General features: G+C 42.2%; 1 protein-coding gene across 4 annotated transcripts; it reads left to right on the plus strand.

Moving 5' to 3' along the window:
* Positions 1–276: 276 nt before the first annotated feature.
* On the plus strand, positions 277–27,288 carry TCTN2 (tectonic family member 2). 4 transcript variants are annotated; one of them, XM_060170615.1, is made up of 18 exons: positions 277–577; positions 756–863; positions 1,286–1,362; positions 2,802–2,997; positions 5,754–5,854; positions 9,754–9,944; positions 10,464–10,590; positions 12,592–12,733; positions 14,025–14,090; positions 15,386–15,520; positions 15,759–15,836; positions 19,832–19,912; positions 20,894–21,005; positions 23,135–23,241; positions 24,686–24,842; positions 26,458–26,583; positions 26,737–26,825; positions 27,069–27,288. In XM_060170615.1, the coding sequence occupies exons 1-18, from the start codon at positions 277–279 to the stop codon at positions 27,170–27,172; spliced, it is 2,298 nt and encodes a 765-aa protein (XP_060026598.1). In that variant the 3' UTR covers positions 27,173–27,288. The 4 variants fall into 4 exon arrangements, with proteins under 4 accessions (XP_060026598.1, XP_060026599.1, XP_060026601.1 ...); XM_060170616.1 differs by having other exon boundaries at positions 396–577; positions 1,286–1,374; positions 12,550–12,733; XM_060170618.1 differs by lacking the exon at positions 19,832–19,912 and having other exon boundaries at positions 396–577; positions 1,286–1,374; positions 12,550–12,733.

Raw genomic sequence — 27,288 nt, forward strand, 5'->3', positions numbered from 1 at the left:
GAAAATAATAAAAACAATTCAACACAATTATAGCACTGCAGCTTCACCCCCTTTTTGTCCCTCCCCCCAAATCACCATAAAAATCAAGTTTATTAAGTTGCTTGTTTACAATCCAGTGTCTGTAGGCTCGCTCTTGCATTAACTCCAGGTTGATTGAATTAACTGCAGGTTGGAGCAACTCTGGCTTTTAAAATGAACACGCTTTCCTACTTTTTCGTGATCCTTTGCGTGGAATGAAGGCGGCGGAAGGACTTAAGGCCCGTGGGCTGGGCTGAGATGCGGTGGCTGGGTTTGAGGGTGGGCGCTCTCTGCTGCTGGCCCAATCACGGTGCGCCGCTCCGCCAGACCGGCGGCCGATTGGTGGTTGCCATAGCTCCGGGTGTTCGCTTGACAAGATGGCGGAGAGTTAGACGGGGCTGCGTCTTGGCGTCCCCGCGCTTCCAGGCTTCTAAGCCGGGCGCGGTCCTGCCGTGCAGGCCCAGCGAGACCCCAGGCATGCGTTTGCCGCCGCCGGTCCCTCTGCTCTTGAGGCTCCTTCTTCTGCAGAGCGTCTTGAGGCCTCTGTGGGGGGACCTGGGTGCGTAAGGCGGGGCAAGGGCCTGCAGGACCGGGGCTGAGGGAGGGGACGAGGCTTTTGAGGCCAAATTTGGGACTCCTCCGGGAGCTGCGGAAGACCCCGCCAAAGGAAGCCACCACCCAGCGGAGTCAGGGGCTCTGCAACTATTAACTCCATTTTGTCCCTTTCTTCCCGCTAGTTTTCATGCCTCCTGTCATCCGCATGTCCGGCCCTGCAGTCAGCGCGTCCCTGGTTGGAGGCACCGAGGATGTGACCGTGTCCCTGACCCAGCTGCGGGACGAGATGGGTAAAGAGCCCGGCCCTTCCTGTGGGGAGGGAGGAGGTTGGGTCAGGTCCAGGCCGCCCAAGAAGTTTGGCCAGGTGGCATCCCCTGGGTCCCTTGCCGCTGTCCACTTCAAAGTCGGGATGGGCGGCTGCTGTGGAGCAGAGGACCGAAGGACAGGTTCAGTAAAAGAAAGCTTGAAATCTTACTAGTTAGCCTTCGCTGAGCTATCCGCTGTACTTAAATGCATCACCTCATTTTCCTAAATACCTTTTAATCTGTTTAACAAATGAAGACACTGAAGTTCAGAGAGGTGGTCACTTGTCTAAAGTCACACAGCTTGTAAAGGGTCCAATCCTAGGCTTGGAAAGGGATTCCTGACTCAAGAGCTCACCCTGTTAGTGGCTGGGCAATAGTGCCTTGCATTCTGATCTTCTCTCCCGTAGGTTTCTTGCCAGTTCCCACCTGCGGAGTGCTAAGCAATGAGACCGGAGACTGGAGTTTGACTGTCAGCCCCACTGTGGTAAGGCCAGAGGTGAAAACCTTTTGGGTAGCATTTGCGGAGGCTCACATCTAGTGTTCCTGCAGTGTTGTTCTCTCTCTCTCTTCTTTTTTTATTCTTTTTTTTTGGCTGCAACGAGCAGCTTGCGGGATCTTAGTTCCCCTACCAGGGATTGATTGAACCTGGGACCATGGCAGTGAAAGCCTAACCACTGGAGCGCCAGGGAACTCCCCCTGCAGTGTTCTCTCTCTCTTTTTTTTAAGAACACACATTTATCTATCTATCTATCTATCTATCTGTCTGTCTGTCTTTGGCTGCGTTGGGTCGTCGTTGCTGCGTGCTGGGTTTCTCTAGCTGCGGCGAGCTGGGGCTACTCTTCGTTGTGGTGCGCGGGCTTCAGTAGTTGTGGCACGTGGGCTCAGTAGTTGTGGCTCACGGGCTCTAGAGCGCAGGCTCAGTAGTTGTGGCACACGGGCTTAGTTTCTGCGTGGCATGTGGGAACTTCCCAGCCCGGGGATCGAACCCATGTCCCCTGCATTGGCAGGTGGATTCTTAACCCCTGCGCCACCAGGGAAGCCCTGCAGTGTTCTCTTAATCGAACAAGATAGAGCTTTCTTGGGACTTCCCTGGCGGTCCAGTGGTTAAGACTCCTGTGCTTCCACTACAGGGGGCACAGGTTAGATCCCTTGTCCAGGAACTAAGATCCCACATCCCACACATCGCAAACAAGCAAACAGAAAGCTTTCTGAGCGCTTGGAACCGCCATGAAACTGTGGACTATCAGATCTCATAGACGTCCATCCAACCCAGAGGTTCTTAGGGGTCCTTGGATGAGTTTCAAGAAGTCTGTGAACCCTCTGAAACTGTGTGTAAAATTATGCGTGTGTGCATTTTTTCTGGTGAGAGCGTTACCAGCTTCTGTCAGATTATCAAATGGATTTGTGACTCAAAAGAGCTTCATAAACCACTGATCTCACCCAACTCTTGAGCTTATGTGTAAGGACACTCAAGCCTGGAGAAATGAAATATTTTCCATTTAATGAATGTTTTATTGAGTGCCCGGTATGTGCATAGCATCAACTCCGGAGATAAAGGATGAGAAAGACAAACTTTGCTTGCACCCCAGGAACCGGGACCTGTTTTCGTGGACTTTTTTGTGTGTATTTAATCTTCTGCTGGTAGGATGATAAAGGTGCTAGACAAACTGAGTTAACTTATCAGACCTGTGTTCAGCTTTCCCTAAGCAGCCACAACTTGCTTGCTTTTATGTTCAGTTGAGTATTAGGAATCAGGGCTTGCATATTGCTGTAGGTTTACAGGGTAGAATTGAGCAGAGTGATGTCTTTCTTATGTATAGTTCTTTTGTAAAATGAACGGAGGCTGATTGCGCTTTCCATTATGTGTTCTTATAGATACCATTTTGAGTCACTATAAAAAGTACAGCAATATTTTCCTTTCAGAATTCTTTGGAAGTGACTGTGAGGTTGAAGAGGGGTCTGCCATCATGTTTGTCTAATGAGACAGATCCGTTCCCGGAGGCCCCGTGTATTGTCCAAACTCTTCTGGTTTCAGCCTCTCGTCATTCATCCTGTTTAGCACATCTACTCGTTCAAGTGGAAATTTATGCCAACTCCTCTGTGGCCCAAAATGCATCAGGCAAGTAAAGTCTCTGACTGTCAAAACGTTTACTGCAAACATATTTTTTTTCTGGCCGTGCCACGCAGCATGTGGGATCTTAGTTTCCCGACCAGGGATGGAACCCGTGCCCCCTGCAGTGGAAGCTCAGAGTCCCAACCACTGGACCACCAGGGAAGTCCCTGCAAACATTGTTTGATTGTGTGTGCCATGCAATTTGTGTGCTCCAATCATGAGTGTGTCTTGCTTTCCTAAACATATTTTCATTTTGTTTAATTTTCTTATTTTAAAAGTTTCCACTTTGAATTATTTTAGTTAAGATTTATTGTATCTTGGGAATTCCCTGGTGGTCCAGTGGTTAGGGCTCAGCACTTTCACTGCCACAGGCCCGGGTTCAATCCCTGGTCAGGGAACTAAGATCCCACAAGCCGAGGCGCAGCCAAAGAGAAATAAAAAAATAAAAAAGATGTATTGTATTTTGATCTACTGTTTGTATCTTTGGAAGCCATTTTAAATCCTTCTTGGGAGAAAGTAAAGTTTTTTTTCCTTGTATTGATTCCTGTGACTCCATCTCAAAACAAAACAGAAGGAAGGGAGAGACTGATGAATGAGTTTATAGAAAAACGGCAGATTTTCAGTGAATGCTTTTGACAGCCAGCTGCCTTTCCCAGAGGCAGCTTGCTTAATTATGCTTATAGGAGCACATTTTCCTCTCTTTAAGAACAAACACAATAATAATGTACAATTTGCTGTTCTATACCTTTAAAAAGTAGTATAAGTTAGAAAATTTTTCATAGGAATGCAAGTAAGTTCTCCTCATTCTTTTTCTATTCTTTTAAATATAATTCTTATATTCTTTTTAATAGCTGCATAGCATTCCCTTGTGTGGATACACCATTGTTTATTTGCTGAATAACCATTGTTTATTTAATTAAAAGTTTTCCAGCTTTGGATACTGTAACTAGTGCTACAGCAAATATCATTGTGCACATACATCTCTGGACATGAGAAAATGATTTTGTGTTGCTCTCCCTTTCACATCACGGCAGTGTCCTAAGGACAAAAGATGTGCTGATGCTGAAGGGTCCACTTCGATAGGTGCCACCACCATGTCCCCTGTTGCCTGTGACAAATGCTAGCTCCTCTTACCTTTATGGTCACCCGGGATGAAGGGAGAAGTGTTCCTCTTTAGTAGCAAAGGTCTGCTACTTTGAGACTCCCACAGTGCCATTTCGCACATCACATCCTGTAACTGTGGTCCTCCTTGTGGTTTTGGAAGTGTAGAAGGATTAGATAAGTTACGGTAATGACATTCAGTGGGCTACTCTGCCCTCAGTGTGTTTGCTTGGAAAGATCTCCAAGCTATATTGCTAAGTGCAAAAAGCAGGTGCGGATGATGCATATAGCATGGAATAAGAATATGTATATTTATATTTGCATAAAGAAATTGTGGAGGGGGACTTCCCTGGCAGTCCAGTGGTTAGGACTCTGTGCTTCCACTGCAGGGGGCTCACCCATCCTTGATTGGGGAACTAAGATCCCACAAGCTGTGCGGTGCAGCCAAAAAAACACAAAAAACAAAAAAACCCAAAACTGACAGGAGGGCTTAATGGTAGCTATATCACTCAAGGCAGTGACTTTTTTTCTTTTAAAAAATACGCTTGACTATATTTAGGTAATATTTCGGAATGTCTTTGTACAAATAGCCAAACTTAGGAAAATTAGAGTATCTGTATATTGGTAATTATGAGATGTCCACTCTGACCCACGAAGGTATGAAAAATTTTGTACCCAGTCAGACAAGAGTTCAGAACAAGAAAAAGGGTGGAAGGACAGCCAGGAGGTAAGTGGTATGCCTGGTAAAAAGGAAAGTAGCAAACAACGTGGGAGACATATAGATAGATATACAAACATCTGTCTATATATCACATAGCAAAACCCTATTCTAAAATGCCTTGCTTATGTCACACGGGTTTGATTAAACTGAGGGTCAGACCCTTACCCTTGTGACACGGTCTGTTACTCGGACCTTCTTATTCCTTATAGCATAGAATGTATAATAGTTGTTCTTTAGATGCTTCAGCTGTTGTGTCATTGAAGTTGACTGTTACATAGAGTTTAAACAAATAATCGCTACATAGTTTTCCAACTATTAGTCTCTGGATTCCCAGTTAGGAGGCTGAAATGTAATATAATGTATTCCTTTTCCAATCAATGTAAAGATTACTGATTTCCCCCACACGTGAACTAGAATCAGGATGTGAAAATTTGGATTCACAGTGTGGTGGGACTTGAGTTTGAGCGTGTAGCATAAATAAATGTGATCCTTGTGGTCAGGTGGCTTCCTGATAAGCTGTCTGAAATGTCATCATGGCTTCAGTTTTATCTGCTGAAAGGGGTAATGAATTTGAAGGAGTAAATGCTTAAAATCAGTCTGTGTTATGAAAGGGATCGTTCAGTGTACTGAAAAATAAAAGCAGTGTATTACATTTCTCTTAACTCGTAAATTTTAGTCACTTGGTTATTTTCAAGTTCAACTGTGACTTCTTTTTAATTCGTATAACTAGCGTATTTTCTTCTGTTTGGGTTTTTGTTGGAGGAGTAGATACAAGCCTCAGTTATGCTCTATGCATAGCTCATTTCAGGGATTCTGTAATGTGGAATATTGGTAATGGTGGTTGGTAAAACAACGATTCAGCTTTCTTTGAATGTCAAAACTGTGGCAGTGTTTTGTCAGTGTTTCACTGCTGAACTTCTCTGTTGTTTGTACTTTTCAGAGAACGTGACTGTTATTCCTAACCAGGTGTATCAGCCCCTCGGTCCTTGCCCTTGTAATTTAACAGCCGGGGCCTGTGACGTTCGCTGCTGCTGTGACCAGGTATGGTCTTTCTGATTATTGGGCACGAAAGCTATGGTACCAGCTGGCATGTGAAGAGCACCAACAGTTCCCCATCAACAGCTTTTTAAAACCTTTTTAAAATACAAAACGAATGGGGACTTCCCTGGCGGTCCAGTGGTTAAGACTTTGCCTTCCAATTGCAGTGGGTACGGGTTCGATTCCTGTTTGGGGAGCTAAGATCCCACATGTCTTTTGGCCAGGAAACCAAAATATAAAAACAAAAGCAATATTGTAACAAATTCAATAAAGACTTTAAAAATGGTCCACATCAAAAAAAAACAAAAAAAACTGAGATAGTATTTTGTGTTGCACATTGTTTTCAAATTGAGTATTTTCTTTTTTTTCTTTTTTTTTGGCTGCATCGGGTTTTTAATTGGGGCACATGGACTCTCTCGTTGAGGCGTATGGGCTCAGTAGTTGTGGTGCATGGGCTTAGTTGCCTCACGGCATGTGGGATCTTAGTTCCTCGACCATGGATCGAACCCACGTCCCTTGCGTTGCAGGGTGGATTCTTTACCACTGGACCACCAGGGAAGTCCTGAAATTGAGTATTTCCTTATCCAGCCTGTTCAGCCTAGTTTATGGATGAAAAAAATGTATCTCTTTGGATAAAGTCCTGATTGTGATGATACTGGGAGGATGGTTTTAATGTCTTATTTAGAAGCCTTTAAGAAAATATAAAAAGGAAAGAAAATATATTTTTTTCAATGATTTTTAGTAAATTTATAGGGTTGTACAACTGTCATGACAATCTAATTTTAGAACATTTCCATCTCCCTCAAAAAAGAAACCTCATCTCCATTTACAATCACTCCCATTCCTGTCCCTGATCCCCAGGCCACTTTTTTTTTTTTTTTTTCAGTTTTCACTAGAAATTAAGTTTGTTTAGTTACTTATTGTGGTATAGTTGATTTACAATATTATGTAAGTTTCAGGTGTACAACATAATGATTCACAACTTTTTTTAAAAATTAATTTATTTTTGGCTGTGTTGGGTCTTCGTTGCTGCGTGCGGGCTTTTCTCTAGTTGCGGTGGGCGGGGGCTACTCTTCGTTGGCGGTGTGCGGGCTTCTCATTGCAGTGGCTTCTCTTGTTGTGGAGCACGGGCTCTAGGCATGCGGGCTTCAGTAGTTGTGGTACGCGGGCTTCAGTAGTTGCGGCTCGCGGGCCCTAGAGCACAGGCTCAGTAGTTGTGGCGCACGTGCTTAGTTGCTCTGCGGCATGTGGGATCTTCCCGGACCAGGGCTCGAACCTGTGTCCCCTGCGTTGGCAGGCGGATTCTTAACCACTGCGCCACCAGAGAAGCCGTGATTCACAATTTTTAAAGGTTATACTCCATTTATAGTTATTATAAAATATTGGCTATATTCCCTGTGCTGTATAATATATCCTTGTAGCTTATTTATTTTATGCATAGTAGTTTGTGCCTCTTCATCCTCTACCCCTGTCTTGCCCTTCCCCACTTCCCTCTCCCCACTGGTAGCCACTAGTTAGTTCTCTGCATCTGTGAGTCTGCTTCTTTTTTGTTATATTCACTAGTTTGTTTTCCCAGGCCCCTATTAATCTACTTTCTGTCTCTGTGGGTTTGCCTCTTCTGGACATTGCATATAAATGGAATCCTACAGTCTGTCTGTCTGGAGGACTTGTGTCTGGCTTCTTTCACTTAGCGTCGTGCTTTCAAGGGTCACCCGTGTTGCGGCATGCGTCAGTGCTTCATTCCTTTTTATGGCTGAATCATGTTCCATTGAATGGATATATCACATAGGGCTGAACCCATTTATCAGGTGGTGGACATTGGATTGTTTTCACTTTCTGGCTGTTATGAATAATACTTCTCTGAGTATCTGTATACAAGTTTTTGTTTGGATGTGTGTTCCCATTTCTCTTGGTTATGTTACCTAGGAGTGGAATTGCTTTGTCATATGGTAACTGCATGTTTAACCTTTTGAGGAACTGATTTTCAAAGCGGCTACATCATTTCACATTCCCATCAGCAGTGTATAAGTATTGCAATTTTCCACATTGTCACCAACAGCTGTTAGAATAATCTTGATTATAGCCATCCTCGAGTGTGTGAAGTGGTATTTCATTGTGATTTTGGTTTGTATTTCTCTAGTGGCAAATAGTGTTGAACATCTTTTCATGGCTGTTTGTATATCTTCTCTGAAGAAATGTCTGTTGAGACCCTTTGCCCACTTTTCAATTGGATTGTCTTTTTGTTGTTAAATTATAAGAGTTCACTATACATTCTGGCTACTAGTCCCTTATCCGATATACGATTTGCAAAAAACTTTTCCTCTTGTGTAGGTTGTCCACTTTCTTGTTGGTGTCCTTTGAAGTCCAAAAGTTTTTTAATTTGATGAAGTCCAGTTTATCATTTTTTTCTTCCAGTTTTATTTAGATAGAATTGACCTCCAGCACTGTACAAGTTTAAGGTGTACAGCATAATGATTTGACTTATATACATCATGAAGTGATTATCATAATAAGTTTGATGAACATCCATCATCTCCTATAGATACAAAATTAAAGAAATAGAAAAAAGATTTTCCTTGTGATGAGAACTCTTAGGATTTGCTGTCTTAACAACGTTCATATGTAACCCACAGCATGTTAACTATATTTCTCACGTTGTAGTTACATCCTTAATACTTACTTATCTTATAACTGGAAGTTTGTGCCTTTTGACCACCTTCATCCAGTTCCTTCTCTCTCCACCCCACTTTTTTTTGTTGTTGTTGTTGCTTGTGCTTTTGGTGTCATATCTAAGAAACCATTGGCCAATCCCAGGTCAAATACATATTTTTAATCCTTATTTTAGATTGAAGGGGAATAAGAGGTGCAAAAGAGGCACATGTACGAGGACCCCAGTCACTCCCACTTTTGGATGAATGCAGTTATTTATGTCATGGTTAGTTTTACAAAACGGAAAAGGAAAGCTTAGGGTCTATATTGGAGCACTCATACTAGCAATTGTATTTATAATAACAATCATGTTTAATTTTAAAAATACAGCACATCATAAATCTGTTCAGGTATCAACAGAAATGTCAAATGTATTCTCTCCCTCTTTCTTTCAGAGTGCATCACTGTGCCCTATTTCTAATTTCCTTCATGTTTGTTATATATGGTGTATATGTATACTTATAGCACCAACCACTGGAATCGTTTAGGATTCTGGGTCAGTGACATCTTCAGACAGCTTCAACTTACCTACCACTTTAGACATGATCAATTTTTAATTTGAATTGCCCTTGTTTAAAACAATCAGATCATTTACTTTTCTACCTTCAGTAAACAAGGGATTTAGAACGTATTTAACTTTTAGCTCTCTCAGTCCTTTGAGAAACAAGGAAGAATACAGATGAGTAAATGAAAGCGTGAATAAAGTGACTTCTTGACATTAATTGGGTCGTGATATCACAATAGTGAGAGCTTCAAGGATTCTTATGGAATATGGACTGTCTGCCCTAACTCTAAATGTCCTTAGGTTTCTCTGGGCTAGGGATTTGAATGGTGATGACAACTGAAAATTCTCCATTTGTTGTCTATTCCATATTATCTTTTCTTTTTCCCATCTTGTTTTTTTTTTGTGTGTGGTATATCTTAGGTCCCCAGTTAAGATGTGATTTCCTTGAAGGTTTGAAGTTCCTGACTTGGAGGCTTGTAGGGCGCTGACTAAAATTTTAGCATGATTTTACTTTCTGTAAAAAGCACAAAGCACCCTTAGCCTGGATGCAGGCTGTGTTTGTTTCTGCTTCCTTGGGGGGGTCCTGCTGGCCTCAAGCCGCGTGTTCATCACACTGGCCAGGAGATCCTGATGGCGGGCACAGGGGAAACTTTCCTCTTTTCACTTCTCCTCTACATCTTCTTTCCAGGAATGCTCATCAGATTTAACAGAGCTGTTCAGGGAGTCCTGTTTCCCTGGCGTTTTTGGAGGAGACGTTAATCCTCCCTTTGATCAACTCTGCTCTGTTCAGACGGCACGTGGAGTCCCCGACTGGTTTCCGTTCCTGTGTGTGCAGCTCGCCAACTCGCCTTTCCTCGGGTACTTCTATCACGGTTCCGTGTAAGTGTCCAAGGGGCTGCCCAGGAGAGGGCCATGCGCCCAGGTGACCCTAGAATATGGGCCACATCCTTCTCGGGACCTCTCCAGAGGCTCCATGCTTCAATTCCTCCATTCTAGATTCAATTCTAGATTTCAGTTGGTAAGTTTATATTGTGTTAAGTATTTGAAAGAATTGGAAAAGAAGTTGAGTCACTGAATCAATTGAATCACTGAAAAGAAATTGATTGATACCACAGATAGTCAATAGTGATTCTCTGGGTTGGGGGAAAGAGTGGTGGGCTCATGGGGGACTTTAACTTTCTGTCTTTTACATTTCTGTCTTGTTGAAATTTTACAACAACTTTATTATTATTATTGAAGTAAAATTCATGGAGCATAAAATTAACCATTAACTACTTTAAAGTGTACAATTCAGTGGCATTTAGTACAAATATTATTTTTATAATTAAAAAAACAGAGAAAAAATTTAAAAGAATTGTTTTTAGCACATTAGTGATGGTTTCTCTCATTGATTTGCAGTTCCTCTGGACAACACGCTCCCTTTGACATGTATTTGCATACTGATCTAAAAGACTTATCAGACTTTGGTTACAAACAAGGAGATCCAGTTATGACTGTAGATAAGGCATATTTTACTATTCCGCAGGTAATCATTTCAATTTCAGTATGCTAGAGGCTGTCGTCATTTTCCCCTCCCTCTTGTTAATTTAACTCATATTACTCTAAAAAAAATCGCTTCCTAAGTTACTTATTTTTCTCCTATGGATTTTTCAGGCACTCAGATATTTAAGGCCTCTGGATTTTATTTTTCCTTTTAATAGTCACTCTTTTAAAAAATTTTTTTTAATTAATTAATTTACTTTTGGCTGTGTTGGGTCTTCGTTGCTGCGTGCGGGCTTTCTCTAGTTACGGCGAGTGGGGGCTACTCTTCGTTGTGGTGCGCGGGCTTCTCATTGTGGTGGCTTCTCTTGTTGTGGAGCACGGGCTCTAGGCACGCGGGCTTCAGTAGTAGTGACTCGTGGGCTCTAGAGCGCAGGCTCAGTAGTTGTGGTGCAGGGACTTAGTTGCTCCGCGGCATGGGGGATCTTCCTGGACCAGGGCTCGAACCTGTGTCCCTTGCACTGGCAGGCGGATTCTTAACCACTGCGCCCCCAGTAGTCACTCTTAAATTAATCTGTCTTTGCTAAATCTCAGAGTGAACTTACTAAATAAAGCCAAAAGACTTTCTAGAAATTTCCATGGAAGTAACTGTCGTTTTTCACTTCTATTAATTTAATAGCCAATTTCTAGTAAGCTATAAATATTTAAAAATTTTTATTTATTTATTTTTTGCGGTACACGGGCCTCTCACTGTTGTGGCCTCTCCCGTTGCGGAGCACAGGCTCCAGACGCACAGGCTCAGCGGCCATGTTTCATGGGCCCAGCCGCTCCACGGCATGTGGGATATTCCCAGACCGGGGCACGAACCCGTGTCCCCTATATCGGCAGGCGGACTCTAAACCACTGCGCCACCAGGGAAGCCCAATTTATTTATTTATTTTTTATTGAAATATATTTGGCTTACAATGTTGTAAGCCAAATATTTAATATAATATTAAATATATTAAATATTAAAATTTAAATATATTTATATATTAAATATTAATATAATATTAAATATATTAAAGAATTTTGAAAAATATTTTAAGACTAGAGTTTTTTGTGAAATCTTTATTTTTTTTTTAAGTTCAAAATTAGGAGAAAATATTTATGGGAAGAAAACATGGGAGGCTAAACCATTTTTCTTTACTATCCATAGGAATCTATTTTTATTTATTTATTTATTTGTTTAAAAATGTATTTATTTATTTTTGGCTGTATTGGGTCTTTGTTCCTGTATGTGGGCCTTTTCTAGTTGTGGTGAATGGGGCTTCTCTCGTTGCGGTGCGCAGGCTTCTCATTGCGGTCGCTTCTCTTGTTGTGGAGCACGGGCTCTAGGCACACGGGCTTCCGTAGTTGTGGCACGTGGGCTTCAGTAGTTGTGGCTCACGGGCCCTAGAGCACAGGCTCAGTAGTTGTGGCGCACGGGCTTAGTTGCTCTGCGGCACGTGGGATTTTCCCAGACCAGAGCTTGAACTTGTGTCCCCTGCATTGGCTGGCAGATTCCTAACCACTGCACCACCAGGAAGTCCCCATTTTTATTTATTTATTTTTTTGGCCTTGCCGCTCGGCTTGTGGGATCTTAGTTCCCCGACTAGGGATTGAACCCAGGCCCTCAACAGTGAAAGCGCAGAGTCCTAAACCACTGGACCGTAAGGGAATTCCCAGAATCCATTTTTATGGTTTTAACAGAAATCTGGTTGTAATGAGGGAGAGAACATGAAACTGAGTATAATCATGTTTCTGCACAGTAAATGACGCACAGCAGGGAATTTTCTTTAGCGACTATCCTTACTGTGACCCCTCAGCCAGTGGCTTCCAGACTTTGAGTAGCAAGTCAGCTAGACATTTTACTGAAGTTGGTCAGTCAGTCAATGTCCTAGCCTTTGCTGAAGCTAACCCAGCAGTAGGAGCAGGCTGCAAAAAGAGTACTTTTACAAAACACTGATCTCTTTTTTATGATTAGAAGGGAGGTCGTAAATCTCTCGGGATTTCCCCTGGCCCTCAGGTATCCCTGGCTGGGCAGTGCATGCAGAATGCCCCGGTGGCCTTCCTTCAGAATTTCGATGTTCAGTGCGTTACTAGCCTAGAGGTGTACCCAGTACGAGACAGAATCACCAACGTGAAGGTAAAGAATGGTACTATGGGAGGTAAGTGACGTTCGTTCAGATAAGAGCGTGGACCTGAGTGTTGAGATAAATTCTGATCTCACTTCTACTGGATCAACTTAGAATAATATTTTACCTGCCAACTGAGGAAGGTGTTTTCTTTGGAAAAAGTTCAGTTCCATAAGATAGCATATTGCATATCTGTTCTTTTTTTAAAAAATCGAGCTAAAATTCTCATAACACAGAATTAACCATTTTAATGTGTACAGTTCAGTGGCGTTTCGTACACGCACAGTGTTGTGCAGCCATCACCTCTACCTAGTTCCGAAACATTCTCATCGCCCCAGATGGAGACCCTGCAGCCATTTAACAGTTCTCCCCCTTCTCCCTCCACACTGAGCCCTGGCAGCCACTCTGTGGATTTGCCTGTTCTGGACGCTTCATATAAATGGACTCATACAATACGTGGCCTTTTGTGACTGGCTTCTTTCACTCAGCATCATGGTTTTGAGATTCATCTGCACTGTAGCATGGATCAAAGCCTCATTCCTTTTTTTAAAAAAAATTTTATTTATTTTTTTATACAGCAGGTTCTTATTAGTCATCAGTTTTATACACATCAGTGTATACATGTCAATCCCAATCGCCCACTTCAGCACACCACCATCCCCCCCCGCCCCCCCCCGCAGCTTTCCCCTCCTTGGTGTCCATACGTTTGTTCTTTACATCTGCGTCTCAACTTCTGCCCTGCAGACCGGTTCATCTGTACCATTTTTCTAAAAACCTCATTCCCTTATGTGGCCAAATGGTGTTACATCATATGGATATACTACACTTTGTTACCATTTATTAGTTGATGGACATTTGGGTTGTTTCCAGCTATTGGTTATTGTGAATAATGCTGCTGTGAACACTTGTGTTCAAGTGTCTGTGCGGACATACATTCTCACTTGCCTTGGGTAGATACCTAGCTGCGGAATTGCTGAGTCACAGGGTAATTTAACTTTCTGAGGAGCTGCCAAGCTGGTTTCTACAGTGACTGTACCATTTTATGTTCCAGACCAGCAGCGTGCTGCATGTTGGTTCTTATACAAGAGTGACTCTCCAGATTATTTTCACTGACTTTTGAGATTCTCCTTCTCAGTTCGAATTAGATGCCAAGAATGGTGGGATTCCCATTTCATGGCGTTTGGGGAGTTGGCGGGAGCTGAGTGGTTGGCATACTGGGCGGGCACAGTTACTGTATTTGCTTGGCAAGCTTTCATTTTCATAGATAAATGTGATCATGTTAGGTCATGTACTCCTGTGGAAGTTCATTTATGTATCTTTTCAGGCATAGTTACACCAAAAGTAATCTATGAGGAAGCAACTGACCTAAACAGATTCATCACCAATACAGGTATTTTAATGTTACACTTTTATATCATTTCTATGGGAATACATGTCATTTCTTACAAGTAATATGTAGTCCCAGGGTAAAATACACTTTTAGTGAGAATTTTAGGAGGTTCACAGCCGTTAGAAAGATATCCCACTACCATTTTGCTCGTTCCTTGTTCCGTCTTGCCTTTTTGGAGTAACATCTGTGACCTGAGCCAGACCCTTCACAGTCCTGGATGACGTGGGTTCCACGGTCCCTCCTCATTCTCAGGGCCTGTGGGCCTTTTCTTAGATGTTTTTCAGAGAGTTAAAGAGTACTTTAGGGACTTCCCTGGTGGTGCAGTGGTTGAGAATCCGCCTGCCAATGCAGCGGACATGGGTTCAATCCCTGGTCCGGGAAGATCCCACATGCCGCGGAGCAACTAAGCTCGTGTGCCACAACTACGGAGCCTGTGCTCTAGAGCCCGTGAGCCACAACTACTGAGCCTGCATGCCGCAACTACTGAAGCCCGTGCGCCTAGAGCCCATGCTCCACAATGAGAAAAGCCACTGCAATGAGAAGCCCGCGCACCGCAACGAAGAGTAGCCCCCGCTCACCGCAACTAGAGAAAGCCCACACGCAGCAACGAAGACCCAACACAGCCAAAAATAAATAAATAAATAAATAAAATAAATTTAAAAAAATAAAAAAAAGAGTTCTTTAGGACCTAGCATTTTCACTTCTCGCTTGCTCTTCTTTTTCTGATCATTAAACTTTGCATTTGTGAGGCAGCCAAATAAGGTATGTAGAGTTTGGCCGATATTTCCAGGACTTTTGTTTTTAATGAAGGATACTACTAGTGGTTCTTTTCAACGTGCTGTAATTCTAGAACTTATTCTTTACTTCATCGGATATTAGTACAATATATTAGTGAACTAGACAGCAGGCCCCTGCTCTTAAAAAGCTGACATTCTGTAATCTTTCATTTAACAAACATTCTTCCAAGCATGTGCTCTGCATCAAGCTATGAGCCGGGGACCAGGGATGCTGAAATGAAAAGGACAGAGCTCACTCAGGATATGAGGGTGGTGTAGAGAAGGTGGCTAACGCTGACTTGGGCAGAGGAATGGGGAAGGCTTCTGAAGGAAGTCATGACCCTGCTGTGTAAGGGAACTGGGTAGGCAGGGCAGGGGTGGGGTGTGGGGGGAAGGCCACCCAGGCAGAGAAAACCACCAACTTGAGCCCAAAGAAGGTCTTTAATTTTTTTTTTTTTTTAGGTCTTTAATTTATGAAAGTATTCTATTCTTGTTTTTTTTTTTTTTCTGTTTTTGCAGAAACACTTTTAAGTACTGGATCAGCCCCCAGGAATGTGAATGTGGAAGAACATTATATTTTCAGATGGAATAATAATACAATCAGTGAAATAAATGTCAAAATCATTAGGGCAAAAATTAATGCCCACCAGAAAGGTAACTTGGTGGAGGGCAGCGAGAATGCTTTCAGTTTAAAATATTTTCTTCATGATTTTCATAATTATAACAGATTAATTCAGACCTGTTTTTCTTATTTGTATTTATGACTTAATCAGAAAACAGTATATATATTTTTGCATGTCAAAATGCAATTATAAGGTAAAGAAAACACTATGGGGGATAATTTCTTTTCCTAGTGATGTGGTGACATATTTTTATTTTGTTTTATTTCTAGGGATCATGACACAGAGATTTACAGTGAAATTTTTAAGCTATAACAGTGGTAATGAAAAGGAATTGTCTGGAAATCCAGGTGAGATAGTATATGTCAGTCACTGATCTTACAAACATATTTTAGTTCAACACTCCTGTGCTATAACAATGATTATAAATAGCTCCAACTTCAGTTTGTGACTCTGACTGTTTTTTCTTTTGTGATACTGTATTCTTTTCCTGATAACAGCTTAATTTTTTACATAAAGTGTATATTGTAACAAGTTGTTGTAAACCTAAAACATCCTTTCTCTTTAGCTACTGGTCTTTTTTTTTTTTTTTAATTGATGTATAGTTACAATGTTGTGTTAGTTTCTGGTGCACAGCAAAGTGACCCAGTTATACACATTTATATATACTCCCCCTCATATTCTTTTCCATTATGGTCTGTCACAAGACACTGAATATAGTTCCCTGTGCTACACAGTAGGTCCCTGTTCTTTATCTATTATATATATAATAGTTTGTATCTGCTAATCTCAAACTCCTAATTTATCCCTCCCTCCCCGTCTCTTTTTTTTTGGCTGTGTTGTGCGGCCTTTGGGATCTTAGTTGCCCCACCAGGGGTCGAACCCACACCCTCAGCAGTGAAAGCACGGAGTCCTAACCACTGGATCTCCAGGGAACTCTTTTGAAACAGAAAATAAGGCATTTATAGCGTTGGTAAGGGGGACTTCCCCGGTGGCCCAGTGGTTAGGACTCCACACTCACTGCCAGGGCCCAGATTTGATCCCTGGTTGGGGAACTAAGATCCCGCAAGCCACACAGCATGGCCAAAAAATAAAAAATAAAGTGTTGGTAAAATTAATTTTTAAAGAAATAAGCTGCAGATGATGGGTTCCTAACCTGGAATCTGTGGAGAGACTTCCCGGGGACTGTGAACTCCCGGTCATGTTGCGTATTTTGTATTTATGTGCAAATATATCACCACCCGCTTTGTCATGTATTTGTTTATTTCTTTTGTTCACTGCTGCCTTCTCAGGGCCTAAACCAGTATGTGGACTGCACTGTTCAGTACTCTAGCCACTAGCCCCATGTAGCTGCTGGGCACCTGAAATGTGGCCAGTGTCATATGTGGAAATAATAATATTTTGTATATATTGGGTGGAATAAAATACATTATTCAAATTAATTTCACCTATTTCTTTTTTTTTTTAATTAATTATTTTTGGCTGCGTTGGGTCTTCAATGCTGTGCATGGGCTTTCTCTAGTTGTGGCAAGTGGGGGCTACTCTTTGTTGTGATGCGCGGGCTTCTCTTTGAGGTAGCTTCTCTTGTTGTGGAGCACAGGCTCTCGGCACGTGGGCTTCAGTAGTTGCGGCACATGGGCTCAGTAGTTGTGGCTCACGGGCTCTAGAGCGCAGGCTCAGTAGCTGTGGTGCACGGGCTTAGTTGCTCCGCGGCATGTGGAATCTTCCCGGACCAGGGCTCGAACCCGTGTCCCCTGCATTGGCAGGCAGATTTTTAACCACTGCAGCACCAGGGAAGTCCCTAATTTCACCCATTTCTTTTTCTCTTTTTTAATGGGGATACTAGAAAAAAATTTAATTTCTAAAAAATTCTAAAGATACATGTTATTCTAAAATCAAATATGAGGTTTGCATTATATTTCTATGGGACAACTGTGGCTTAGACCATAGTAGGTGTTCAGTAAATACTTGTTGGATAAACCTGTCATTGTTTCTTAAAAAAATTTCTCCGTCCTTTTGCTATCCTCTTTTTACTTTTAAATAAGTTTTTATTTTGCATGATCTTCAATACTTATATATACTGATTTAATCATACATGACCCATTATATATATATATATATTTTTTCTTTTAAATAGGATTTTAATGTACTTATTAATGTGGAGCTTGGGGTTTATTGTTGGCTTTAAAAGCAGGCTCCTGGAATTTAGGGGTTTTCATTTCACTGAGTTAATTTGACAAGATTTCTGAGACGCACCATCAGAATATGTGAAAGATGTTGACACTGTCATCAAAAACGAATAAATTAAGAGCCAGAACTGATCAGGCAGCGAAACAGCTTGAATAGATACAGCCACTGTCTCTAGCGCTTTCTGAGGCAGGACGGGGTTTTCAGAGGACTATGTGACATGGGCCCTGTCCTCAAGGAATTCACTCTCTCATTTGGAATGACAGCACCAAGTTACAGGAAACAACAGTGAACAATCCAAGATAATTAATAAACGGATGAGGGACTTAGGGACAGTTACTCCAGGATTCAGAGGAGTAGAATGTTGACCGCTCTCCCAGACTTCGCATCACTAAGGAGCAGTGTTGAGTGTCCAGCGCTTGCCAGGTTCTGTTCTCGGTGCTGGAGGAAAAGCAGTGAGCGAGTCAGAGCCCTGCCCCTGGCGGGTTTCCTCGCTGGGCTGCAAAGAGGAGATTGTGCCTTGAGAAGCAGATAATTGGAAAGGGTGCTGGGAACAGGAATAACCTGGCGGAAGCCAAGGAGGAAGACGTGAGTGTGATGTGTATGCGGGCAGGGTCGGACCTGTGGCCAGAGGGGAGGCCTCTGGTTCAGGAACGGTGGGGCGTAGTGCTGGAAACACAAACACCATGCATGAACCTCATTTGCATCCCAGTTTGTAAAAACAGCGCTAAAACACATTTTTGGAGGGAATCTAAGAGGAAATATGAGTATGAACTGGATATGATATGATTATAAGGGATTATTATTAATTTTCTTAGGAGAAATATTGGCATCATGGTGATATAGGGGAATGTTTTTTGTTTGTTTGTTTTTCTTTTTGGCTGCACCCCTTGGCCTGTGGGATCTTAGTTCTCCGACCAGGGATTGAACCTGAGACCACGGCAGTGAAGGTGTGGAGTCCTAACCACTCGACCGCCAGGGAATTCCCTGTAGGGGAATGTTCTTAATTTGGGGAGATGTGTGATGGAGGTTTTAGGGGTGAGGTGTCATGATGTCTACAACTTATTTTCACATGGTCCTGCCCCTCCCCTCCACTGTATATGTGCTTTTATAATAGATAAGACATATATGGCTAAATATTAACAGTTGTTGATTTTAGGTGTTGGCTGTATTGAATGAGGCTCACTTTCAAGTTTTCTGTACTTGTGAACTTTTTCATATTAAAAAGGTGGAGGGACTTCCCTGGTGGTGCAGTGGTTAAGAATCCGCCTGCCAATGCAGGGGACATGGGTTTGATCCCTGGTCTGGGAAGATCCCACATGCCACAGAGCAGCTAAGCCTGTGCACCACAACTACTGAGCCCGCGTGCCACAACTACTGAAGCCCGCGTGCTTAGCGCTCGTGCGCTGCAGCAAGAGAAGCCACCGCAATGAGAACCCGCGCACCACAACGAAGAGTAGCCCCCGCTCACCGCAACTAGAGAAAGCCCACGCGCAGCAGCGAAGACCCAACGCAGCCAAAAATAAATAAATAAATAAGAAGAGAAAAGCACTTGATGACATTAAAATTAAACAAACAAAAAAAAAGGTGGAAACAATAAACTGGATTACTAGGAGATAGATGGGAATAGGATCTAAATCAGATCTTGGGGTTGAATTGGTTTACCGGCAAATCATTCCCTGAGAAGGTAACTTTGGTTTAAGTTTCCCTTACGAGCCCCTGTGATAAGTGGTATTAATCACTCAGCAAGTATGCATGAACCGGCCTGCCCAGCAGCTAATTGTTCTCTAGGGTGAGAGGTCCAAGACCAACTCCTGCCTGCTTTTCACTTTTCAGATTTTTACTTTAAAAATGTGTTCCAAAAAATCACATGGACATCTTTGTTTCAGAATCTGATTCAGTGACACCTGAATCACTTTGCTGTACACCTGAAACTAACACAACATTATAATCAACGATACTTCAATAAAAAACAAAATAAAACCAAAAACAAATGAAGGTGACGTCCCTTTTCTCGAGGGTATTCTGAAAAAGCTTTGCCTGCATATTTCCTTTTACTGTGGATTCCTCCTTTCCGTTATTTGATGAGCTAGCGCCTGTTGCATTAAAATAACTTTAGAGGGAAAGATGCTCACTCTCCTGCATTGTGTTTGTCTAGGTTACCAACTTGGCAAGCCTGTTCGAGCTCTAAACACCAACAGGATGAATAATGTCACGACTTTACACCTTTGGCAATCTGGTAATCTGGTTTGGTAATATGGTGGACTAGAATTGGAAATATTACCATATTTTGAATCCGATCAAGGAACCAATTACTTTAAAGCCGAGTTTGTTTATTTAGCTTGTGTGTGTGTGGGGGTTTTCCATCCTTCTGCAGCTTTCTTTTCTTTCTTTCTTTCTTTCTTTTTTTTTTTTTTTGTAAAAAATGTTCACATTGTTTGCACTCGAAGTGCTGGTTTTTAGTAATAGAGATTTAAATATGAAAGTGGCTGGAGAGTCCATTGTCTTTGTAGTTATTGATTAGCCCAAGATGGTGCTAATCGGAGACATGAGCATAGTTTTATTCCAAACTATGGAAAATCTTTGCAACACTGGTAATTACCCACATCTGCCAGAAGGCATTAAATTTCAGGTTCAGAATAAACCCTTGATCCCTGTCCAGGTATTTTGATACAGAAAGAGCCTTTTGTTCAGCTTTCAAAGGATTAGAGTAACAATGACCTCAGCTCTCGGAAATTGGAAGCTTTATTTCTTTTCTTTTTTTAAATTAATTAATTTATTTTTGGTTGCATTGGGTCTTCGTTGCTGCGTGTGGGGTTTTCTCTAGTTGCAGCAAGCAGGGGCTACTGTTCGTTGCGGTGCCTGGGCTTCTCATTGTGGTGGCTTCTCTTGTTGCAGAGCACGGGCTCTAGGCACACGGGCTTAAGTAGTTGTGGCCCGAGAACTCAGTAATTGTGGCTCGCGGGCTCTAGAGTGCAGGCTCGGTAGTTGTGGTGCACGGGATTAGTTGCTCTGTGGCATGTGAGGTATTCGCGAACCAGGGCTCGAACCCGTGTCCCCTGCATTGGCAGGCAGATTCTTAACCACTGTGCCACCAGGGAAGTCCCTGGAAACTTTATTTATGCATTTTGTTCTCTCTCTGTTTTGTAAGAAAAACTTTAATGTAAATATTTTACTTATTTTTATTTTGCAAAAATAGAATAATCTTTTTATTTTATAGCTGGAAGGGGTTTGTGTATATCAGCAACTTTCAAACCCATTTTATTTGGAGAAAATGCACTGTCTGGGTGCCTTTTAGAAGTTGGAATTAATGAAAACTGTACTCAGCTCAGGTGAGTGTCTCACTGATGAATTTATCTACATTTTGAGTAGTTTGCTTAAATTTAATTCACATGAATACTAACAACAACATGAATGTGAAAAATTTCAGTCTGAATAAAAACATATAAAAGTGATAGTAAATAATACAAACTTCCAATACAATTTAGAGTTGATTCAAACATCAATATAAGTGAAAATAGACATTCTTGGGACTAAAGCTATTTCATCCATATTTATGCAGATTTCTCTGGGAAGTTTGTTCACATCATTGGAAACCCATGAAATAGAAGGAGGGCTGGAGCCAAGTATAGTCAGTGATTAACATTTAAAGAATTCTTAAGCTGTGTAACATGATGTATAAAGTATTTTCCACTTAATTATCTGGGTGGCATTTAGAAAATTTATGGATATGCATATGCATTTTTTTAAAATTAAGGTAAAATTCATACAACATAATCATTTTAAAGTGAACAGTTCAGTGGCATTTAGTACATTCATAATGTTGTGCAACCACCACCTCTATTTAGTTCCAGAACACTTCCGTCTCTGCAAAATGAAACCTGTACCTTTTAGTAGTCACTCCCGATTCCTCCCTCCCCTCAGCTCTGGCAACAGGCAATCCGCATTCTGTCTCTATGGATTCACCTACTCTGAATATTTCATGTAAATGGAATCATACACTATGTGACTTTTCATGTCTGGCTTCTCTCACTTAGCCTCCTGTTTTTGAGGTTCATGCATGTTGTAGCATATGTCAATACGTCGTTCTTTTTCATGGCTGAATTTTATTCCACTACATTTTGTTTATCCGTTCGTTAGTTGATGGATATTTGGGGTATTGCCACCTTTTGGCTGTCGTGAATAGTGCTTTGAACATTCATGTATCAGTTTTTGTTTGAATCCCTGTTTTCAGTGCTTTTGGGCATATATGCAGGAATGGAATGGCTGGATCATATGGTAATTCCATGTTTAATTTTTTGAGGAACCGCCATATTGTTTTCCACAGTGGTTGTACCATTTTACAGTCTCACCAACAACGTAAAAGCCTTCCAATTTCTCCACATCCTCGCCAACACTTGTTTTTTTTTGGCCATGCCACTCGGCATGTGGCATCTTAGTTCCCCGACCAGGGATCGAACCCGTGCCCCCTGCAGTGGAAGCATGGAGCCCTAACCACTGGACTGCCAGGGAAGGCCCCCTCGCCAACACTTGTTATCTTCCATTTTTTGAATAATAGCCATCCTAGCAGGTGTGAAGTGGTATCTCCTATCCCAAGTGGTGCAGTTCTTTGGGGAGCAGGGAAAAGGTGGGGGGACATTGTGAAGGGAAGAAAAACTGGGTATACGTCACCCACGGCAGCTCCTGGTTGCAGGGTGCAGGGTAGTCAGAGCCTCTCCCTTGTGGTTTGTAAGATTTGTACCCTCCAGTGACGTTACTGGAACAGAGAGGTGCCAAGTTCCAATTCTTAACCCTCACCTAATTTTGTAGCTCAAAATTCTAACTAAATATTTAGGTTCCTTTTACTATTGGGTCACTGTGTCCCATGAATTTATCCTGGTAACTTGATATGTGATCTACCCACCTCCCAAGTTTTGTGATGCTCAAAGGAACCTGTAAACCACATGATACCAACATAAGTTACTAACATTTTAAGGCCAAAGTGAAAGATTGTTTCTATATGTCCTCCCCTTGCTGTGTAAGTTCATCCCAGGAAGGCCTCCGAAAGAGGCAAGACTCCCAGCCAGATCCCCTGGCAGCTTTTTGTTTAGACATCCAGCAAGCACAGCCTGGACACTCTTTTTTTGTTATTTTTTAACATCTTTATTGGAGTATAATTGCTTTACAATGGTGTGCTAGTTCCTGCTGTATCACAAAGTGAAATCAGCTATACACATACATTTATCCCCATATCTCCTCCCTTTTGCATCTCCCTCCCACCCTCCCTATCCCACCCCTCTAGGTGGTCACAAAGCACCGAGCTGATCTCCCTGTGCTATGCGGCTGCTTCCCACTAGCTATCTGTTTTATTGGTTGTATATATAAGTCCATGCCACTCTCTCACTTCGCTGGACACTCTTTGTAAGGACTTCAGGACGAGACCTGCTGGCCATGCGCTGAGAAATGTCTTCCTCTCTTGTAGGGAGAATGCTGTTGAACTACTTGATTCGTTAATACAAGTGACTCATGTTGCAATGAGAGGCAACTCCAATTACAACAATCTTAGTGATGGCTGGCTTGAAATAATACGTAAGTGAAAGCTGCACACGTGTAAAATGTGTACCTTGGTTGCTATGATTACATAGCGTCAGGTGTAGTGTTACAGCCTGACCTGACAGGTTGTCTTTCTTTGCTGTGGCCCAACGGACATTTGTTTAGAGGTTAGCTTTCTGGGCAGGAGGCTTTCCATGTCTTTTACCTCTTATTCATGATGGCTTTTTCTTTTTTTTAAAGAGGATACCAACAGGAAGTTCAAATTGCCCAGTTGTTTTACAAGCTAACGGTCTTTGGAAAAGGAAGTCTTAATGAAGTTTGAGGATTTTCAGTGCGTGTCAGTTTGCATTCCTTTTTTTTTTTTGTGGTCTGCGGGCCTCTCCCCTGCCCCGTGGGGTGGCCACGGATCACGTAATATGTCTGTGTGCTTGAGGTGCCCCGGCCACTCTCTGACTCAGGCAGGGAGTCCTGCTGGCCACGATTTGCCAGCACAGTCTGCGCTCAAGTCACTAGGTGCAGAGTTAGGTCCTTATTTGGAAACAGAACCCAGAGGTCTGGGCTTGTCAACCCCTTGTGAACCTCAAGGCCAGCTAGGTGGGCCGTGGAGTGCCTGAGGGATGGCGGGAAGGGGTCAGTAAAGCATCTAAGAAGTAAAAAGCATGGGAAATTTCAAGACAGAGAACCGGAGTTGGTGAGGTGGGAAATCAGAGGTGATGGTGTTTTGTTGCCTTCAAGGTGGAAGCTGTTAGCTTCTATTTCGTATCTAAGATTAAAATCAATCCTGATCCTGGTTGATAGAAGAGAAATGATGTTGAACACATATATCAAGGAGGAGGAAACTGGAAACAGTGTTGCCAACCTTCCAAATCCCTGAAGGAACAAAGAAATCCCCTCCAGAGTCCCATAGGACTTGCCATCCACATCCTGTAACTGACCTTGCTGTTTTTTCCCCCATAAGGGCCAGTTTTCAAGATGAATGAAAATTAATCTCTTACTCAGTTTTATTCTCTTCCATTTGTACTACTGCTGTGGCAACACATCAGGAAATTGCTTTTGAACTATTTAATCCGTAGTAACTAAAGTTGTTAGTATGGACTTTAAATGTCTTATACAGCTTTTACTAGAATAGTGACTGCATGGGATAAGTCTCATGGCATTTTACTGCAAGTATATGGTATTTCTGTTAAAACTCTGGGTGGATTTCAATGAGGAGCTTGGGAACTGAATCATGATTTAGGTTTTATTATGTCGGTCAGGGATTTTAAAGTCCCAGTGATTGACCTAGCATCCAAGGGAACATTTTGAACACGAGGGTAACACAGTTACAGAGAGACATGTAACTAGAGCCTGTTAGAGATTAAAGCGTCATTCGTTGGCATTCCTGTCTGATAATATTTCCCATTTTGGGAGTATCACAGCATTGTAGGATAACTGTTATTAAATAATTCTTTCTAATATGCACAACTTACCATTCCTCCAGGTGCAGACGCCCCCGATGCAGGTGCAGACCCACCTGTCAGCAACGCGAGCGGCATCTGCCTGGGTGTTCCTGCTCAGCTGAATGTCCGCATCCTCTTCTCGGATGCTGGCGCCGTAGAAGGGATGACTCAGCATGAGATACTTGGCATAGAAACAAGGTATGATCATATCGGGGATAAGTGGGGTTTAGAGACAGGAAAGTTGAGCGCGCTCTGAAGAATAGGGGAATGCTAATTTAGAATCTGACTGGTTTATTTACAAATTGCAATGATTAGCAAATGATTACATGTATAAATGGAATATGGGTAAACTGTGTTTGTAATGGAAACTCCTTCTCACTCACAAGTATCCGTAAAGCTACGTATTAAGGGAGTCTGCCAGGTATTTCAGGGAGTACAGAGATGAGTAAGGGGCTGCTTAGTGCTCGGCATATTTTGAAATTCGTGAATACCATTGGCATACTGATCAGGGAATAGTGCCCAGTGGTTAGAGATCTTGGTGGCAGTTGGGTGGGTTCAAATCATGGCTATTCCAGTGTGAGCTGTGTGACCTTGGGCAGTTACTCCACCTCTTCTGAACTGCAGTTTCCTCATCTGTAAAATGGTGATGTACCTTTACATGTCAGACCTCTGTCACCTTTAAGTGACAGGGTCCCAACTGACACTGACGTAAGCAAAAGTTGGGTTTATTGGTTCAAGTTATGAAAAGTCCATACACCGTGTGTTCATGGTTCATGGTTCCCATGTGGTCAAGGGTCTTTCCCCCTTTATCTCTGGGTTCCTCTTTTCTTTAGGTGGGCTTCATTTTCGGGGGGGGTTTTCCTTAAGAGCTGGCAAAGATGAACACCAGCAAATCCAGGCTTATGTCAATTTAGCAAGTCCAGGGAATTCCCTAGAGATTCAGTGGTTAGGGGAAAAAAAAAGCTCTTCCAGTTTAGCAAGTCCAATGGATGGACTTTCTCAAAAATGTTCTGGGAAGACTTTTATTGGTCCAGTTTCGGTCATGTGCTCCTTTCTGAACCAATTACTATGGCCAGGGGCATAGCTCTGATTGGCCAGGCGCAATGGGCATGTCCCTAGGTTCAGGTGGGTCCCTTCTTGTCCACTCAACTGAGAGTGGGGAGGGGTAGTTCCGCCAGGAAAAACGGGGATGCAATTACTAGAAGAAAGGCAAAGGCATGCTGGGTAGGCAGAAGTAACATGGAAAGCCTTTAAAAATCATTAGCTGCTACTGTTATTATTGTTGTTATTACTATTATTATAATATTGTTTGAGACAAACAAGTGGTAAAACAAATGAATTTTAAAAGCACCAGTATGAAATGAGTTGAGGGGGGAGGAGAGATGAAACAGAATTGGCAAAATGCTGGCAGCTGTTGCAGCCTGTGATAGGGCCATGAGGGTTCATTATACAACTGTCTCTGCTTGTCTGTGCGTTTGAAAATTTATATAATACAAAGGGGAAAATATAGCACCAGCAGAATATGGGAAACTTTAGGAGAATCTCAGCTCATATTGTTGTTGTCAGTTACCTGAAGTTCTTTTTCTTTTTTAAATCTTTATTGAATTTGTTACAGTATTGCTTCTGTTTTCTGTTTTGGTTTTTTGGCTGCAAGGCAAGTGGGATCTTAGCTTCCCGACCAGGGATCGAACCCGCACCCCCTGTATTGGAAGGCAAAATCTTAACCACTGGACCACCAGGGAAGTCCCCCAATGTTCTTAACAGACTGGAAACGAGCGGTGGATTTGTTGTCTGCTTAACCTTTCCCTCCCAGGTTCTCCTCGGTGAGCTGGCAGTTCCAGTGTGGGCTGACTTGTGAGGATGAGGTCAGCCTTTTCCCCATCAGTGCATCTGTCCAGTTTATTAAGATACCTGCACAGTTACCCCGTCCACTTACAAGGTAATACAGTTGCTGACCTAAGTGACATTAGTAAGAAGCAGAAAAATATATGTTCCAAAGTAAGAAGTTTATTTCTTTAATTAGGTTTTGATGCTTCTCATCAAAGGCATGTGCTTTGCTGTAGCTACTGTAACTTCCTAAAATGTTTTGTAGATTCCAGATCAATTTTACAGAGTACAACTGTAACAGAAATGAGGTTTGTTGGCCGCAACTTCTATATCCGCTGACCCAGTATTATCAAGGTAAGGTAAAGCACATTTCTGAAATGGTTATCATTACGTTGTGTCAATTAAAAAACTTAAAAAAAAGTGTAAATGTCACAGAAAACTTAAAACATATAGCAGAGCTTTAAAAAGAAAACATTTACTGATCATGGTGCCACTTAGAAAGGATCACTGTTTATGCTTTGGCTCATTTCTACCTAAATAATTACTCAAAAAGTTAAGAAACAGGAACGTTGCTTAATTTGATTCATTGCCTTGCAGGGGAGCCTTATTCTCAGTGTGTTGCCAAGAGCCTACTGTTGGCATCCTTCATCACATTGGCGGTGTTCCTCAGTAACCCCTGGACTGGAATGTGCAAAGCGTAGAATTCAGCTGCCGTCTGACCTCTTACAGATCATCAGCTTTTACGTCAGGGGTTTGTTGTCCTCCCGTGTGCCTCTCTATAAAATCTTAATAAATGAAATGTTTTATTTTTATAGAA

The sequence above is a fragment of the Lagenorhynchus albirostris genome, chromosome 14 (assembly GCF_949774975.1).
Source record: "Lagenorhynchus albirostris chromosome 14, mLagAlb1.1, whole genome shotgun sequence".
NCBI lineage: Eukaryota > Metazoa > Chordata > Mammalia > Artiodactyla > Delphinidae > Lagenorhynchus > Lagenorhynchus albirostris.

Excerpts from the sequence above, each read along its gene's own strand:
- TCTN2 (XM_060170615.1), top strand. The coding sequence starts at position 277 with ATGCGGTGGCTGGGTTTGAGGGTGGGCGCTCTCTGCTGCTGGCCCAAT. Across the intron at positions 2,998-5,753 it reads TGTGGCCCAAAATGCATCAG|AGAACGTGACTGTTATTCCT; the intron begins GCAAGTAAAGTC and ends TGTACTTTTCAG. Across the intron at positions 19,913-20,893 it reads TTTACACCTTTGGCAATCTG|CTGGAAGGGGTTTGTGTATA; the intron begins GTAATCTGGTTT and ends TTTATTTTATAG.